The sequence below is a fragment of the Oncorhynchus clarkii genome, chromosome 33 (assembly GCF_045791955.1).
Source record: "Oncorhynchus clarkii lewisi isolate Uvic-CL-2024 chromosome 33, UVic_Ocla_1.0, whole genome shotgun sequence".
In the NCBI taxonomy this organism is placed as follows: domain Eukaryota; kingdom Metazoa; phylum Chordata; class Actinopteri; order Salmoniformes; family Salmonidae; genus Oncorhynchus; species Oncorhynchus clarkii.
Window position 1 is genome coordinate 13,133,526 of NC_092179.1, and position 17,930 is coordinate 13,151,455.

Genomic DNA, 17,930 nt, shown 5'->3' on the forward strand with positions numbered 1-17,930 from the left:
TGACTGTCCCGTGTGTGAGGGTTTATGCATGACCGCCTGTCCACAATAACATTTGTCCCACAAAATGTTATAAACCAAAAAGTGGCCAGCAAATCAAACATTATACATTTTCAACGAAAACCAATGTTGTGGTTGGCCCAGGAACCTAGATCTAACATTATACAATGGGCTTGACAGCGAACAAATGTTTAATCTGTAAGCGGTTTAGGAGAGTGTGTTGGTGACAGAGAGAGAGCGCGCGTCTTCGGTTCTGTATGATTCATCATGGCGAGTTCTACAGCCGTCCCCCCATCAGCAGCGAACGCTCCATCTCTCAAGGTAAACGTCCTCTTCCCAGTAACCGAAAAACGGCCATGCTGGATGACCTCGCCACTGCTAACCTATACGTTATCGTTGCCTATTTCTGAAAATAACGGGATAAGAATTCTTGACGCAGGTAACGTTCAGTAAACACTAAACCGCGTACGACCGACAAAGATAGGATTGCAATTCAATACACTTGTATTTAAAAAACGATTTAACATATCTATATTGCTTTGCCCTATGTGTTTTGAGATGGCAGCTGTAGCATGTGACGACACATTTTATATAACTGCATCACGCCGACGGAATGTTCTGTTATTCGTCTGTTGCTCTTATAACCAGCCTGTCTATTACAGTAGCCTACAGTGGTAGCCTGTTTTTATAGGCTGCCTACCAATGGCTCATAATAACTATGAGGGGTAATCAGTGACGTTATTTCACAGTATTTACTGCATGATCACTTGTTAAAATAGCTTACATTATAGAATATAAATCAACCACAATTCTTATTATTATTATGCCTGTTATTATTATATGATTAGCCCTTTGCTTGTGGAGTAATGGTAGCCTAATGTAAATGTAAGCCTTCAGTTCACCTGGCGACAGACTATCGTCTTTCTGCAGGTAAAATGATCTCCTGTGCTGAGCAGAGCAGGGAATGCAACCCTCACACAGGCCCTCACAGACAATACCTAGTCCTATCCTCATTCAATTTACGTCAGAAAACCTCACTGTTCTTTCCGACAACCCCATCTCTCCCTGCTCCCCATCCCATGCTGTTACCAATTATAATTTTTTAAATAACTTACCCTGTTATTCTCTCATTGTCTGAATACATTACCCGAGTGTGAATGTTTTAATAAGCTGAGGCTTATAAGTAGTTGATTACAACCTATGTAAAGTTGTCATCTATATAAAGTTGTTTACAATGTCCTCCCAGGGCTCCGGTAAAGATGTATCCACCAGAAACGGCATGGAAGACAGTGTCCACAGCTTCAAGGTAACATTGTAATCATTTACCCTGTGGTATAATGTATATGGCAACGAGCATTATTCTGTGTAACACATTGTGATCGCTGCCTCATTCACTACAAGTGTGTGCAAAGGCATGTTGTACAGCAATGCTATTTTAATGTGGAACAGTTCAGATATTGCACATACTGCTACATTCATAATTTATATTGCATGTAAACTGCAATCACAAGATATTTGAAGTTTGTCAGTGTTTGGCAAACTGGAGACGCCTACCCCTCCAACTGCCCATTTCAGTGTGGTGAATCAGATGAATCACTTGCCTTCAGTGAGGAGCCCAGCTGCACCATCTTGATGTTTCCTGGATATGATTCTGATATTCATAAAACCTCCCCTGGTTGTCAATCAAAAGGTCCAGATCACACCAACAGCATGGACACCTCCCACATGGTTCTCCTAATGCCTCTCAGTCCGTTAGATCCAAAAAAACACACATCCCCCTACAAAAACAACAATACTTCCTCCTCAGCAAAATGGAGTCAAAGAAATCCACCTGAGATCCTGACATGTTCATTTTATAGATCCATGGTGGTTAACCCCTTCTGGGGCCCCTCGTTTGGCTTGTGCTCCCCAGACCCCTGTGCTAACCACATCCTCAATGTTGTTGCCCTTTGTGGCCCTCAGAGAGGTAGAGAGAGAGAGGAGGATGAGGGCCCTGGTCGATCCAGGAGGTCCTGTGTCGTCTCTGCGGAGAATCCACTTTCCCAAATCACCCTAAGCACCACCTGTCAGTCAGGCTGTGAGCTGTGACCTGTGGTTTGCTTTAGGTCTGATTTACTCTGCTGTCTAATGTTGCACAGGGAGGAGACAGCCAGGCAGGCGGCAGGCGCAGATGGTGATTTGGTGATTAGGAGAAATAGAGGGGAAGAGAAAAGGTTGGAGAGAAAAGGGGTGAGAGCGAGAAAGAGAAAGAGAGAGAGAATTGTCATTGACTGTGCAGGACCATTTAAAGAGTTGGACACTGCTATAGACCATTTTAAGACTTGCGCATTCAGGGCTGGGTTAAGCCTATAATTAATTAATCAATGTCTGAGAAAATGGCCTCATATACTGTAGATGCTACAGACTCATAATTGCATCAGGTCTGTAGTCTTGAACTACTGTACGAGCACCTCTGTAGTACTGTACCTGAGCCTAGGTTGTGTACGCTATAGACCCCTGTGTTGTTACTGTACACACTAGTAGGAATCTGACTCCTGTTTTGTGACCCACCTGAGCTGGATGTTGGAGGATTTATAGTTGGGTAATCCCTGACCAAAGGAGCATGTGATGTTACGCTGAACATGGATTACTTGAAACTCATTCACCTTACACAGCTAAGTCATGCTCACGTGTGCTATTACATTAGTTAACAGAGTTATCAGCATCTCTGTAAATGGGCCTATCTCAGATTCTTCACAGCAGGTCAGAAGTGATTTGTCATGCAACGCACTTCTTAAAAGACGTGTGTGAATTCTGAACTAATGAGAAGATATAGTCATCAGAAACTATACTGTATTTTATCAAATTTGATCACACTGAAGTTTTAAAATATCAATCTGTCAGATTCATGGCTGGATAAGTAAATGGAGATATTAGACTGAAACATTGGTAACCATTGCTGTAGTCAGTGATGTGTGACTGTGAGAAAGAGAGAGAGTATTCTGATAGTGCTCTCTCAGACTGTTGGCCAGCACTACCCCTCTGTAATCTGAAATTACGCAATGCTGCTACAGGTCTGCGTTTACACGTGCAGACAATTCTGATCTTTTTTCCTCTAATTGGTCTTTTGACCAATCCCATCAGATCTTTTCACGTGATACCTTTTTCACAGCTGATTGGTCAAAAGACCAATTAGTGAGAAAAAAGATCAGCATTGGGCTGACTGTGTAAATGTAGCCCAGGAAGGGTAGATCTGAGACAGACCTAATCCAGACAGGCACTGAGAGCAGCCAACCACAGCAGAGCATTTGCCTTTAGCTACTGATCTAGACTAAGTTTGATATTTACCCCCACCCTTATGGTTAATGTTAGGATTGGGGGAGAGTTATCTGATCTGAGAACTGTGGTAAAGGCAACTCCTACCCTGAGAGTGGTTGTGTAAGGTGTCCTCTGTGGTTGTGTTCGTTTATTGAGTAGCTCATGTTCCTAGAAGTTAAAAGCCTGGAGTGTCCTCTACTGGCCAGCGGGAGAGTTGCAGAACTCTGAAGAGCGTGATGAGATACAGTGCATTTGGAAAGTATTCAGACCCCTTGACTTTTTCCATATTTTGTTACTTTATAGCCCTATTCTAAAATTGATTCAATTGTTTTTTCCCCTCATCAATTTCACACACAATACCCCATAATGACAAAGCAAAAATAGGTTTTTAGACTTTTTTGCAAAAGTATAAAAAAATACAACACTGAAATATCACATTTACATACAGTAAGTAATCAGACCCTTTACTCAGTACTTTGTTGAAGCACATTTGGCAGCGATTACAGCCTTGAGTCTTCTTGGGTATGACGCTACAAGCTTGGCAGACCTGACTCTCTCCGGATATACTGTCCCCATCCATACAGCCATCTGGGTTCTCAGTACATTGCGCAGACAGGAATAAAGAACTCTCTGGGAAAAAGAAAAGCGTTGGTGTATGTTTCATGATTTACTACTCATGGTGTGATTGTGATAAGTTACAGGAACTCAAGTCCTTTTGTTCACCTGACCTGGAATACCTCACCAATACATGTCGACCATATTACTTCCCGAGAGAATTCTCTTCGGTTATGGTCACAGCGGTGTATATTCCCCCTCAAGCTGATACCACGGTGGCCCTCAAGGAACTACATTGGATTTAAGGCAAACTGGAAACCACATATCCTGAGGCCACATTTATTGTAGCTGGGGATTTTAACAAAGAACATTTGAGGAAAACACCACCAAAGTTCTATCAACACATTGCCTGTAGTACTCACGCTACAAAACTCTCGACCATTGGCTACAAGGTCCTCCCCTGCCCTCCCTTCGGCAAATCAAATCATGACTCCATTCTGCTCCTCTCTTCCTATAGACAGAAACTCAAGCAGGAAGTACCCGTGCTAAGGTCTATTCAAAGCTGGTCTGACCAATCAGAATCCATGCTTCAAAATTGCTTTGATCACGTGAACTGGGATATGTTCCGGGTTGCCTCTGAGAATAACATTGACATATACACAGACACGGTGACTGAGTTCAACAGGAAGTGTATAGGAGATGTTGTTCCCACTGTGACTATTAAAATCTACCCTAACCAAAAACTATGGATAGATGGCAGCATTCGCGCAAAACTGAAAGCTAAACACCTTCTTGTCTACTTTGAGGACAACACAGTGCCACCGACGTAGCCCGCTCCCAAGGACTGTGAGCTCTCGTTCTCCATGGCCGACGTGACTAAGACAATTCTGCCGGACCAGACGGTATCCCTAGCCGTGTCCTCAGAGCATGCGCGTGTTTACGGACATATTCAATCTCTCGCTATCTCAGTCTGCTGTCCCCACTTGCTTCAAGATGTCCACCATTGTTCCTGTACCCAAGAAAGCAAAGGTAACTGAACTAAATGACTATCGCCCCATAGCACTCAGTTCTGTCATCATGAAGTGCTTTGAGAGGCTTAGTTAAGGATCATATCACCTCCACCTTACCTGACACCCTAGACCCACTATAAATTTGCATACCGCCCCAACAGATCCACAGATGATGCAATCGCCGTTGCACTGTACACTGCCCTATCCCATCTGGACAAGAGGAATACCTATGTAAGAATGCTATTAATTGATTATAGCTCAGCATTCAACACCACAGTACCCTCTACAAGCTCATCATTAAGCTTGGGGCCCTGGGTCTCAACCCCAAATTTTGCAATTGGGTCCTGAACTTCCTGATGGGCTGCCCCCAGGTGGTGAAGGTAGGAAACAACACCTCCACTACACTGATCCTCAACACTGGGGCCTCACAAGGATGTGTTCTCCCTGTTCACCCATGACTGCGTGGCCACGCACGCCTCCAACTTAATCATCAAGTTTGCAGAAGACACAACAGTAGTATGCCTGATTGTCAACGATGACGAGACTTCCTACAGGGAGGAGGTGAGGGCCCTGGCTGAGTGGTGCCAGGAAAATAACCTCTCCCTCAACGTCAACAAAATAAAGGAGCTGATCGTGGACTTCAGGAGACAGCAGAGGGAGCACGCCCCTATTCTTATCGACGGAGCCGCAGTGGAGAAGGTGAAAAGTTCCTCGGCGTACACGTCACTAACAATCTGAAATGGTCCACCCACACAGACAGTGTGGCGAAGAAGGCCCCTAAGCCCCTCACAAACTTTTACAGATGTACAATCGAGAGCGTCCTGTCGGGCTGCATCACCGCCTGGTACGGCAACTGCACCGCCCGCAACCTTCACCTGTCCTCCAGGACACCTACAACACTTACAGCACCCGATGACATACAATGACATACAGTATATTACACCCAAAGCAGTGTGTATTATGAGTTTACATCTAAACAATGCCCTCTATATTCCCCCCAGGCGGCTGACCTGGTCATTGAGCTGTCCCAGACCCACAAGGCCAAACCTGACCTGACCAATCTAGTGTTTGGAACTGTGTTCTCTGACCACATGTTGACCATAGAGTGGACCAGCAATGGAGGCTGGCAGAAACCTCACATCAAGCCCTTTGGTAACCTGTCTCTCCACCCGGCCTGCTCAGCCATGCACTACGCTGTGCAGGTAGGAAACACCACCTTGTTAGGCCCTGTTAGAAAGTGAATGTGTCTCACGCTGTCCATTCTTGCTGCCCACCTGACAGTGATGAAGACAACAGTGGAAATATGTTGGTGGATTGTTTAGTTATTTATGTATTTATTTTATACTAAAATAACTTAGGCAATCTATATGTATTTTAAATATGTCTAATAACATTCATTCATTCAAGGATATGACAAAGCAGCAGGAGGCAAAGTTAAAAGTGCAAAATCAGATTCAGATTTATTAAATTATAATGTTAAAAAATGAAGGATGGCAGAAATATTTACAAAATATTTGCGAAACGACTGTCAAAACAAAGGAGGATGACTAGAGGTCAGTGGTTCTCTCCTGTCTGCCAGTCTTAACCCCTGTCTCTTTCCTCTCCTCTGTTCTGCGGTCAGTTGTTTGAGGGTATGAAGGCATACCGAGATGCTGATAACAAAGTGCGTCTCTTCAGACCCATGCTCAACATGAACCGTATGGCCAAGTCTGCAGAGAGGGCCTGCCTGCCGGTAAGAACACATACAGGCTATGGTACTATACAGCACAAGCCTACAGCCTGGAAAATAATACTATTTATTCTGAACAAAAAGCTTATTTCTATCAAAATTACATCCATGTTAGTGAGCATTTCTCCCTTGCCAGGGTATTCCATCCATCTGACAGGTGTAGCATATCAATAAGCTGATTAAAAAACATGATAATTACGAAGGTGATCCTTGTGCTGGGGACAATAAAATGCCACTCTGAAATGTATGTATCAAGTTTTATGGGAGCGTGCAATTGGCATGCTGACTGCACTAATGCCCACCAGAGCTGTTGCCAGAGCATTTAATGTAAAACAAATTCTACCATAAGCCGCCTCCAACATTGTTTTAGAGAATTTGGCGTCCAACCGCCCTCACAACCGCAGACCACATGTATGGCGTTGTGTGGGCGAGTGGTTTGCTGACGTCAACATTGTGAACAGAGTGCCCCATGGTGGCGGTGGGGTTATGGTATGGGTAGACATAAGCTACTGACAACAAACACAATTGCATTTTATCGATGGCCATTTGAATGCACAGAGATACCGTGATGAGATCCTGAGGCCCATTGTCATGCCATTCATCTACCGCAATCACCTCATGTTTCAACATGATAATGCACGGCCCCATGTCGCAAGGATCTGTTCCTGGAAGTTGAAAATATCCCAGTTCTTACATGGCCTGCATACTGACCAGACATGTCACCCATTGAGCATGTTTGGGATGCTCTGGATTGACACGTACGACAATGTGTTTCAGTTTCCGCCAATATTCAGAAACTTCAAACAGCCATTGAAGAGGAAGGGCACAACATTCCACAGGCCACAATCAACAGCCTGATCAACTCAATGTTAAGAAGATGTGTCTCGCTACATGAGGCAAATGGTGGTCACACCAGATACTGACTGGTTTTCTAATCCACGCCCCTACTTTTTTTTAAAGGTATCTGTGATCAACAAATCCATATCTGTATTACCAGTCATGTGAAACCCATAGATTAGGGCCCAATTAGTTTTTATCAATTTACTAATTTCCTTATATGAACTGTGACTCAGTAAGATCTTTGACATTTTTGCATGTTGCGTTTATGTTTGTGTTCAGTATAGATAGTGTCTCATATCTACAGTGTGGCATATCATGTACAGGACAAGACTGGAACAATGTTCCCCAGGACATCAACATGTTTGTCTCTGATCCGGATCCTGCTAGTACTGACTTTGCAGATAACCTTTTAATTGAGAAAAACTTACTACGACTGTGGAATGTGGTTGTCTCACTTAACTGTCTTAAGATGAATGCGCCAACTGTAAGTCACTCTGGATAAGAGCCTGCTAAATTACTTTCTATACTGTCTGCTGCAGTCACTGAATGTTCTGTTTGTTCATATTTTTGTCCCATTTCTCCTTTCCCGGCTCAACCTTTAATTTGTCCTCTCTCCCGTCCCCCCCTCCCTCCTCCAGGCCTTTGACAGGGCAGAGTTGGTAGAGTGTATCAGGAGGCTGGTACAGGTGGATCTGGAGTGGGTACCCAAGTCAGACTCTGCCAGTCTCTACATGCGACCCACTTTCCTGGGTACTGAGGTGAGGAGATGACCAACCAACCACTCTCTGTCTCCTTCTGTGAGGGACTGTCTCATTCCCTCTCGTATGCTGTGACAGGGCTACCTTCCCCTATACTTGTTGGTGAAGTAGTAATCATTCATTTGTGAATAGCTCGAGTATGTCAACTATTGACATGTGTGTATGTGTGTGTGTGTGGCCTGTGTCCCTTCCTAGCCGTCTCTAGGAGTGAAGAAGCCATCCCGTGCTCTGCTTTATGTGATCCTGAGTCCTGTTGGTTCCTATTTCAGTACAGGAGCTAAGCCTGTCTCTCTCTGGGCCGACTCCAAATACATCAGAGCCTGGAGAGGAGGGACTGGAGACTGTAAGATGGGAGGGTAAGAGGAGGGACTGGAGACTGTAAGATGGGAGGGTAAGAGGAAGGACTGGAGACTGTAAGATGGGAGGGTTAGAGGAGGGACTGGAGACTGTAAGATGGGAGGGTTAGAGGAGGGTCTGAAGACTGTAAGATTGGGGGTTTAGAGGAGGTACTGTAGACTGTAAGATGGGAGGGTTAGAGGAGGGTCTGAAGACTGTAAGATTGGGGGTTTAGAGGAGGGACTGGAGACTGTAAGATGGGAGGGTTAGAGGAGGGACTGGAGACTGTAAGATGGGGGATTTAGAGGGGGGATGGGAGACTGTAAGATGGGTGGGTTAGAGGATGGACGGGAGACTGTAAGATGGGGGGTTTAGAGGAGGGATGGGAGACTGTAAGATGGGAGGTTAAAGAGACAGAGTCTATGTTCCAATATCCTACATATCACAAGTTAGGATTGGATTTGGTTACTGTACCCTTTGAGTAACGGCAGGTCATGGATGGGAGAGTGTAAGATGGGGGGTTTAGAGGAGGGTCTGGAGACTGTAAGATGGTGCGTTAGAGGAGGGACTGGAGACTGTAAGATGGGAGGGTTAGAGGAGGGACTGGAGAATGTAAGATGGGAGGGTTAGAGGAGGGCCTGGAGACTGTAAGATGGTGCGTTAGAGGAGGGATGGGAGACTGTAAGATGGGAGGGTTAGAGGAGGGACTGGAGACTGTAAGATGGTGCGTTAGAGGAGGGATGGGAGACTGTAAGATGGGAGGGTTAGAGGAGGGACTGGAGACTGTCAGATGGGAGGGTTAAAGGTGGGCCTGGAGACTGTAAGTTGGTGCGTTAGAGGAGGGATGAGAGACTGTAAGATTGGAGGGTTAGAGGAGGGACTGGAGACTGTAAGATGTGAGGGTTAGAGGAGGGACGGGAGACTGTAAGATGGGGGGTTTATAGGAGGGATGGGAGACTGTATGATGGGGGGTTTAGAGGAGGGATGGGAGACTGTAAGATGGGAGGTTAAAGAGACAGAGTCTATGTTCCAATATCCTACATATCACAAGTTAGGATTGGATTTGGTTACTGTACCCTTTGAGTAAAGGCAGGTCAGACATGACAGTATTCTTTTGAGATGCAGTAAAATGCTTGCTTTGCAACGTGTTCTACTAATTTATCCTCACCCTGATATCCCCACCCTGCCAACACTACTAATACAGCTTTACTCCAGATTCAACTCTAAAGAGCTTTGGATTTCATTGTGACACCAGTTATGTACAGTACACAATAGAGGCCCATGCTAGGTTACTCTAACAAACGGAACAGTGTCAAATCATTCGGATTGCGACACATGGAATTTAAATGTAAACTGACAACTCTCGTTTGTGGATTAAAATGAACATGAACATGGGGAGTTGTTTACAGGAACTACGGAGCATCTATCTACGCCCAGTATGAAGCCGTGGATTATGGGTGCCAGCAGGTCCTCTGGCTGTATGGAGACGACCATCAAATCACAGAGGTCGGAACCATGAACATGTTCCTCTTCTGGAATAATGAGAATGGAGGTAATCATGATCACTTTCAGTGTCATGGCCAATGAGATTAGGGATAATAACTTTGCTTTACAGGGCAATTGCAGTTGAACAAGACCAAAGGATATACAGGTTGCGTTCCCATGCTCAGACATTCCATGCATCGACCAATAGTTGCATGCCACATAATTGCTAGAACATATGACGTGGTTAGCTAACACTTAAAATTCCTATCCAGGCATTGTAAGATCTGGCATGCGTCAGCAACGTCTGAGCAGGGGAACACGACCATCCTCCTCTGGATCGGTTGATATGGACATAATATTACTGAACAGGAAACGGATCTTTGTGTCTGATTGTACAACAGCGACATCTAGTGGGCAGAGTGTATATCACAGCAGCTGCAGTCTCACATAGCCAGTGCTGTTCTTCACCTCTTCTCTTATCACTGTAAACTGGGTTCAGATTGGATATTCCATTGACACTAAATGACCTGTTTAATTCATTTGTGCATCCAACGTTTTTCTCTCCAGAGGAGGAGCTGGCAACGCCCCCTCTGGATGGAATAATCCTACCTGGGATCACGCGGCAGAGCATCCTGGAACTCACCAGGAAATGGGTATGAGAGAGAGAATTATATACAGTACATTCAGAATGTATTCAGACCCCTGTTGTTATGTTATAGCCTTGTTCTAAAATGAGTTAAATAGTTTCCCCCCCTCATTAATCTACACACAGTATCCCATAATGACAAAGCAAAAAAATGAGAGCTATCTTCTGTATACCACCCCTACCATGTCACAACACAACTGATTGGCTCAAACGCATTAAGAAGGAAAGAAATTCCACAAATTAACTTATAAGAAGACGCACCTGTTAATTGAAATGTAGAAAATAGTAAACATAAAGAAAAACCCTGGAATGAGTAGGTGTGTCCAAACTTTTGACTGGTACTGTAAATAGACAGGGTAAGAGGGGGTCAAGGACAATGTGTTCTCTAAGGGTAAGACACAAGATAGTTCAACAACAACACAGGGCACAAGCTAGGGGGCAAGAGAGAGATAGAGGGTTGAACTTTCCATGGCACTCTGGGTTTAAGGGAAAGATGGACTTGACACCCGCATGGACATACTAGCAGGGTTGCTTCCATCTGCTACAGGGGCACAGGCACTATACCAGGGGTTATCACTGGCCATTAAACCAGTAGCCTGGTTGCCAGATCAGATACATGTATACCTGTATTTTCCTCCTCCACTTCCCTCTCTCCTCATCCACCTCCCTCTCTCCTCATCGACTCTCCTCTTCTAGGGGGAGTTTAAGGTGTGTGAGCGGTACCTGACCATGGCAGACCTGCGCTGTGCTCTGAAAGAGGGCCGTGTTAAGGAGATGTTTGGCTCTGGTACTGCATGTGTGGTCAGTCCCGTGGGACGCATACTCTACCAGGGAGAGGTACACAACTACTACTCACTACCCTTACAACATATGGATGACTGAATGGATGGATGACTGAATGGATGGATGACTGAATGGATGACTGAATGGATGGATGACTGAATGGATGACTGAATGGATGGATGACTGATTGGATGGATGACTGATTGGATGGAAGACTGAATGGATGGATAACTGAATGGATGGATGACTGAATGGATGACTGAATGGATGACTAAATGGATGACTGAATGGATGGATGACTGAATGGATGGATGACTGATTGGATGGATGGATGAATGAATGGATGGATGACTGAATGGATGGATGACTAAATGGAGGAATGAATGATTCCAATCAAGCAATTTCACATGTTTAACACTTTGTCATAAACCGCTGAACAGCTACTCCAGAACATAGTCTTTTTTTAAATTGTGTGTGTGTGTGTGTCTCTCTCTAGAACCTACATATCCCCTGCCAGGAGGATTTCCCCCAGCTGGCCTCTAGACTGATGAAGGAGCTCACAGATATACAGGTTAGATACACCCCACTGGTCACAGACATCAATTCAATGTCTATTCCACACTGGTTCAACGTAATTGAATTCAACCAGTGTGTGGTCAGTGAGACACGTGTAACAGAGGTAGATTGTACTTTAACCTCCTCTCGCGCTATCAAATTGGAACCTTTTCGGAGGCGCAGCTGGCTAAGAAGTTGTCCGGTTGGCGGTCATGTTTGTTTGCGAAGCAGTGGATCACTCATTTGAGCCCAGAACGTGGACAGGGACAGGGAAGAAAGCTATACTGTTAGGCAAGCACAGTGTACTTCGTCACGCACGCAACCAAACACGTACGTATGTATGCAGGCACACACAGCAGATGTGGCCTCTCTCAAAGTAATGGTAACAGCTGGATGGACGTCAGGGCCTGCCAACTGTCTGACCTAGACTGATGTCATCCTCAGCACACAGTCTATTCCATAGAGATACATACTAGATTCATCTCGATTCTGTCTCCTCTGTGTTAGTGTATCAGGGCGGTTTTGTATTAGTAAAGTGTAGTGGGTATTCTGCCCTGTAGCTTGCCACATATCTGTATGTTCTACTCTCCATCACTTTGGTTAAGAGCTGTAAAGGGATACCATCCCACTCACCCTGCCTGCCTACCAGAATATCTGGTGTTAAACTGAGTGGGTCATTCATTCAGTGTAGATCTTTCTCAGTATCTCTCTCTCTCTGTCTGGCCGTCTCTCTGTTACGTCTGTGAGTTTGTGTTCCTCTCTGCCTCATATCATTTCACCCTGTCAGGGCTAGGTCAGGTGATTATTGTTTTCCCTCTGAATCTCCTCATCGGCACAGCTTTGTGTAAGAGCTTGCGTGTGTCTCTTCTGCCCAATCACTAGTGCTGTGTGTGTGTGTATCTGTGCGTTTGTACCTGTGTGTGTTTCTGTGTGTGTATGTGTATGTGCATGCCTGCCTGCCTGCCTGTGTGTGTAAACCTTATCTGAGTGTATGTGTGGCCCTAGCGATAGCTAGCTTTAGCTCATTGTGGCGCCGACACACACCCAGACAGAGGAGATAGGAGGAGGTTAATGTAGTAATGGTTGGGCAGGGATGGGAGATAGAGTAGACACACAGCCCTGAAAGCTCTCATTAAGATGCCTGCTGTAATTACACAAACTTAATTATTGTCTCAGCCTTTGTGATCAAAGCCAAGACACCGCAAAGCTGCTTGAACAAGAGAGAGAGAGAGAGAGAGAGAGAGAGAGAGAGAGAGAGGCAGGGAGGGATGGGAGGGGAGGGGAGGGGAGGGGAGTGACGGAGGAGCCTAATGAACAATAACATCGACAAAATTAAGAAAAAAAACTCCAGCCTGATGTTAAATCTGTTGACATTTAATTTGGATGAGAAACAGAATGGCATCCCCAAGAAGAAGACATTGAGCACAACAAACACGTTGTCTAAGACGAGGGGAGTGAGGGATGAGAAGAGGGATGAAAGACGGGTTTACTAACACGGCCCTCCGTTTCTCTTTCATGTTAATTAGAAATTGCATTTCTTTTGTTTCTCATCGCGGGTGCTTATTTATTTTCATGACTCCGTCCATTAGAACTAATTTGCAACATGAGACGTAAATAATTGGATTTGTCTCCGCGGTTGTCGCAGTTCAGGAACATTCTGTTTTGATTTGGTTGTTGTTTTGTGTGTGGCTGAGTTCACAAGATTTGCTCGGCATATTTGTTCTTTTTGTTTTGTGTTTTCGGTTGCACCATTCAATGTGTTGTAGGCAAGGAGTTAAAACAGTTTGCTAATGTAATTGTTGGCCTGTGTTTTTATGCCTGTTTGACCCCAGTTTAACCTTTGACCTTCTGATTACCTTTTCTTTCCTTGGTCACAGTACGGCCGGACCCAGAGTGACTGGTCTGTCCTCGTGTAACCAAGACAAAGTGGTGTGGGTATCTGGGACAAGCACACACAAACTGCATATGCATATACGCAGACACACACACACTCAGTTTGAAATCCCATAGGGTCAGTAGCAATATTATTCCACTCTAACTCTGCTCAAATTATGCACGACCTCCCCATTAACACGTCCTGCCCTGCGCAGAACTGACACGCAGACGGCGCAGATCTCAATAGTCTGCCCTGGTGTGGCAGCCCTGCTAAAGGGTTAGCTCTAAAATATTACCAGCAGAAGGTTTAGAGGAGTAGCAATGACCAGCAACTAATGTTAAACCACTTTGACTCAGTAGCCCTTTAGAAGGGTCATGTTACTTATGCAGATGTTATGTATTTCAGTATCGTTACATGCACGTGTGTGTTTGAACCCCTGTCATGCGAAAACCTTCTTTTTGAGTATGGCATTTCTATTTTTAATAGATGATTTTAGAATTGTATTTCGCACAATTATATACATTTTAATGTGAGCTTAAATGACGGAGCAAGTTTATCATGGAACGCAGTTTAGTACTGCTAAAAGAGAATGATGAATGAATTCAAAGAGGGCACCGGAAATAAGCCCTGATATATCAGAGTGAGAGAGATCCCTGACGCCTGAAGCTTGGAACCTAGAGTGGTAGAATGATACACCAACCACTGGTATCAAAGAAAGCACAAGTCGAAGTAGCACGTAGTAATATCATTCCACGCCAGTTGCTGTGCACAATCAAGTGTGTGATGCTTAATGTCAAAATGTATGTTATATCTACAATCTGTTGATGGTGACGCCTAATCAAACATAATACTGGTCATTTGTGTAGAGATGTACTATCATGGACCAATGTCTGTCATTTACTGTAGACCTGGATTGACCTAAATTTACTGTAGACCTGGATTGACCTAAATGTACTGTAGACCTGGATTGACCTACATTTACTGTAGACCTGGATTGACCTAAATTTACTGTAGACCTGGATTGACCTAAATTTACTGTAGACCTGGATTGACCTAAATTTACTGTAGACCTGGATTGACCTAAATTTACTGTAGACCTGGATTGACCTACATTTACTGTAGACCTGGATTGACCTAAATTTACTGTAGACCTGGATTGACCTACATTTACTGTAGACCTGGATTTACCTCTCTCTCTATCTGCACAAGACCTGTTTTATGTCAAGTTCTATATATACTTAGATGGAAGAGATATATGTAATCGATGCAATGCGTTGAGTGATACAATATTGCCTGTTCTGTTGATCCAAATAATAAATATGCACCAAAACATATGTTTGTGTCTACTGCATTATGTTCAGTACAGTGTGTGTGTGTGTGTGGTTCCCCAGGGCAGGGCCTGTGGTTCCTGGCTGAGCTGCCTCCCAGTGAAAATAGGGCTGTTTGGTGCTGGTTCCAGCCCTGTACCCTGTGGCAGGCTGGTATAGAGCCCAGACCACATATCTTACCAATGTACCCCCTGGTACAGCTCTCAGCTCCCAAGGCCTTAGATACAGTACTTTTCCCCTTGCACTGTAGTCCTTTTTAACTGGTTGTGGATCGCATGCAGGACAGGAAACTGTAAACAAATTCCCCAACATGTGGCGGCTTGCAGGAGAATACTTCTCCTTTCCATCCCATCACCTTCTCTCTCTTCTCCCTCTTCTCCCTCTTGACTCTAAGGATACATCTCATCTCCCTCTATTCTCTCTCTTAGTCCTCTCCATCATCTCCCTCTATTCTCTCTCTTCTCTCTCTTAGTCCTCTCCATCATCTCCCTCTATTCTCTCTCTTCTCTTTCTTAGTCATCTCCATCATCTCTTTCTTTTCTCTCCTTCCCCTCTTTATTGTCACTCTTCTTCTGTTTTCTTCTTTGCCTCCCTGCAGAGTGCCTTGGAGCGAGGAGCTTACACCCACCCACCCTCTTTTCTATAACCTGTAGGGAACACAATATATGGTCTATACTTGGCATGTAGGTTTCTCACTTATGGGTGGCACAAATTGGGATATGGGGGAGGGAAATGGGCAAGGTATATGCAAATTAAATATTCTACTATTTACTGTAGTGTTTTTTGTGTGTATTTTTGCTGACTAATGTTTTTGCGGACATTACTGTAGTATTTACTACTGAGTGTTTTTGCTGATAATACTGTAGTTTTTACTATAGTATTCTCCAGTATACTACAGTATATTACAACATTCTATAGTATGTGTGTAGTATAGTACTCTACAGTATACTACAGTTTACTACAGAATTCTATAGTAAGTACTGTAGTATTCTATAGTAAATTGTAGTATTTTTTTCATGTGGTCTCCTGTGGTGTCGTAGCCCTACACCCAGAGACAAGCAGGGACCCTATCCACCCTCCTCTCCTCCTCTTAGCCTGAAGATAAGATGATGTTTTAATTGTCACATCTTATTTAGACAGCAGTGACATTCACTAGGGGACAGCACAGAGCGGAGGGGCGGGCCAGAGTAATCAGAGGAGATGAGAGGGAGAAGAGGGAGAGAAAGAGAGAGATAGAGAGAGGGAGAGAGAAAGAGAGAGAGAGAGAGAGAGAGAGAGAGAGAGAGAGAGAGAGAGAGAGAAACCGCTGGCGCCCAGTCATCAAGCAGCTGCAGCAAGAGGAATTTAGCTCTGAGCGCTCTCCATCTTCCTCCCTCCCTCCCCTCCCTCGCTTTTCTCATCTCCGCTCTTTCTCTCCCACCGCCAGGGCATGGTCTGATTTGACAAGCACGACGCTGTCATCTTGAGTTTGTCCAATTTGAAATGCTAATTAGTGAACTTGCAGCCATTTTGTTTCGCTCACCGCTGTTGTTTGTCTTCTAGTTGTCTTCTCTTGACTCTTTCTCCTTCCCCTCTGCTCTTTCTGAGGCTGGAACTTCAGACCCTGGTCTGTCTCTGAGACGCAGACAGTGGAGGAAGATGGTATCAGGGTATTTAGGTCATAGCACCACGATGAGGAGTCCCACAGGACAAACAAAGGCGTCATGATCGAGGCAAACAGATGCGTCGTGATTGAGGAAAACAGAGGCATCATGATTGAGGCAAACAGAGGCATCATGATTGAGGAAAACAGAGGCATCATGATTGAGGCAAACAGAGGCATCATGATTGAGGCAAACAGAGGCATCATGATTGAGGCAAACAGAGGCATCATGATTGAGGCAAACATAGGCATCATGATTGAGGCAAACAGAGGCATCATGATTGAACACAAACCTCTCTGATAGAGAGGGCTAATGGCTGGGAGGCCAGGAATGATCACCTAATGGCTGACGACTCTCTCTCTCTCTCACTTTCTCTCTCTATATGTTCTTCTCTCTCTCTGACCTCTCTCTCCCTCTCTGTTCGACGTAACGCTGACAGCTCCAGGGGTTAAGACAGAGGAGGAAAAGGGGGAGAGAGCTAGAAATACAGAATGAGAGAGATAAATAGAAAGGAAAAAGGAAGAGATCCAAAGGAGAGACGGCGTACTCTACAGCCGTGCCCCACATCGCCAGCAGGTGGCGGTAGCAGCGTACACCAGCTGTGGTTACCGCCACTGATCCGTCCGTCACAGCATCAGAGCCAGCCTGCCTCATGTTCCTCATTTCCCCATTTCTGGGATCCTGGATCGCTGCCAATCAGAATGAAAATGGATGTAGAAGTAATCTATGTCATGGCTGTCTTAATACCCTGATACAGTGATGAAATCATTTAATCACAAATCATCAACATCTCCCTCTCCTCTCTCTGTTAAACTCTGCTGTTACATTAAAATGTTTTTTTTTAAATTTTAAATAAGAGCCTCTCTCTGTGTGATTAAGAGGAGATTTAAGCACTCTGACAGACAGACAGCTCCTAGCCTAGCTCTCCCTGTCTGATGCCGTGTGATGGGTTTTGTTAGCACCCGGGACAGAACGTTAGGTGTCAGTTGTAGAGATGACATTATATCAGCGTTATCCCTGCCTCACACATGTTATCTGCCTTAACAGAGTTTTAGGGAGTTTTAACTACAGCGCTGCTTAAGGGCTTAAGGA

The 17,930-nt window shown here is 44.7% G+C and overlaps 1 protein-coding gene across 1 annotated transcript; it reads left to right on the plus strand.

The window, feature by feature from the left end:
- The first annotated feature begins 230 nt into the window (after positions 1-230).
- LOC139393168 (branched-chain-amino-acid aminotransferase, cytosolic-like) lies at positions 231-15,180 on the plus strand. Its single transcript, XM_071141566.1, has 11 exons — positions 231-318; positions 1,244-1,303; positions 5,861-6,061; positions 6,481-6,591; positions 8,067-8,186; positions 8,382-8,542; positions 9,932-10,074; positions 10,575-10,660; positions 11,350-11,490; positions 11,933-12,007; positions 13,869-15,180. The coding sequence occupies exons 1-11, from the start codon at positions 265-267 to the stop codon at positions 13,905-13,907; spliced, it is 1,191 nt and encodes a 396-aa protein (XP_070997667.1). The 5' UTR covers positions 231-264; the 3' UTR covers positions 13,908-15,180.
- The last annotated feature ends 2,750 nt before the right edge of the window (positions 15,181-17,930 follow it).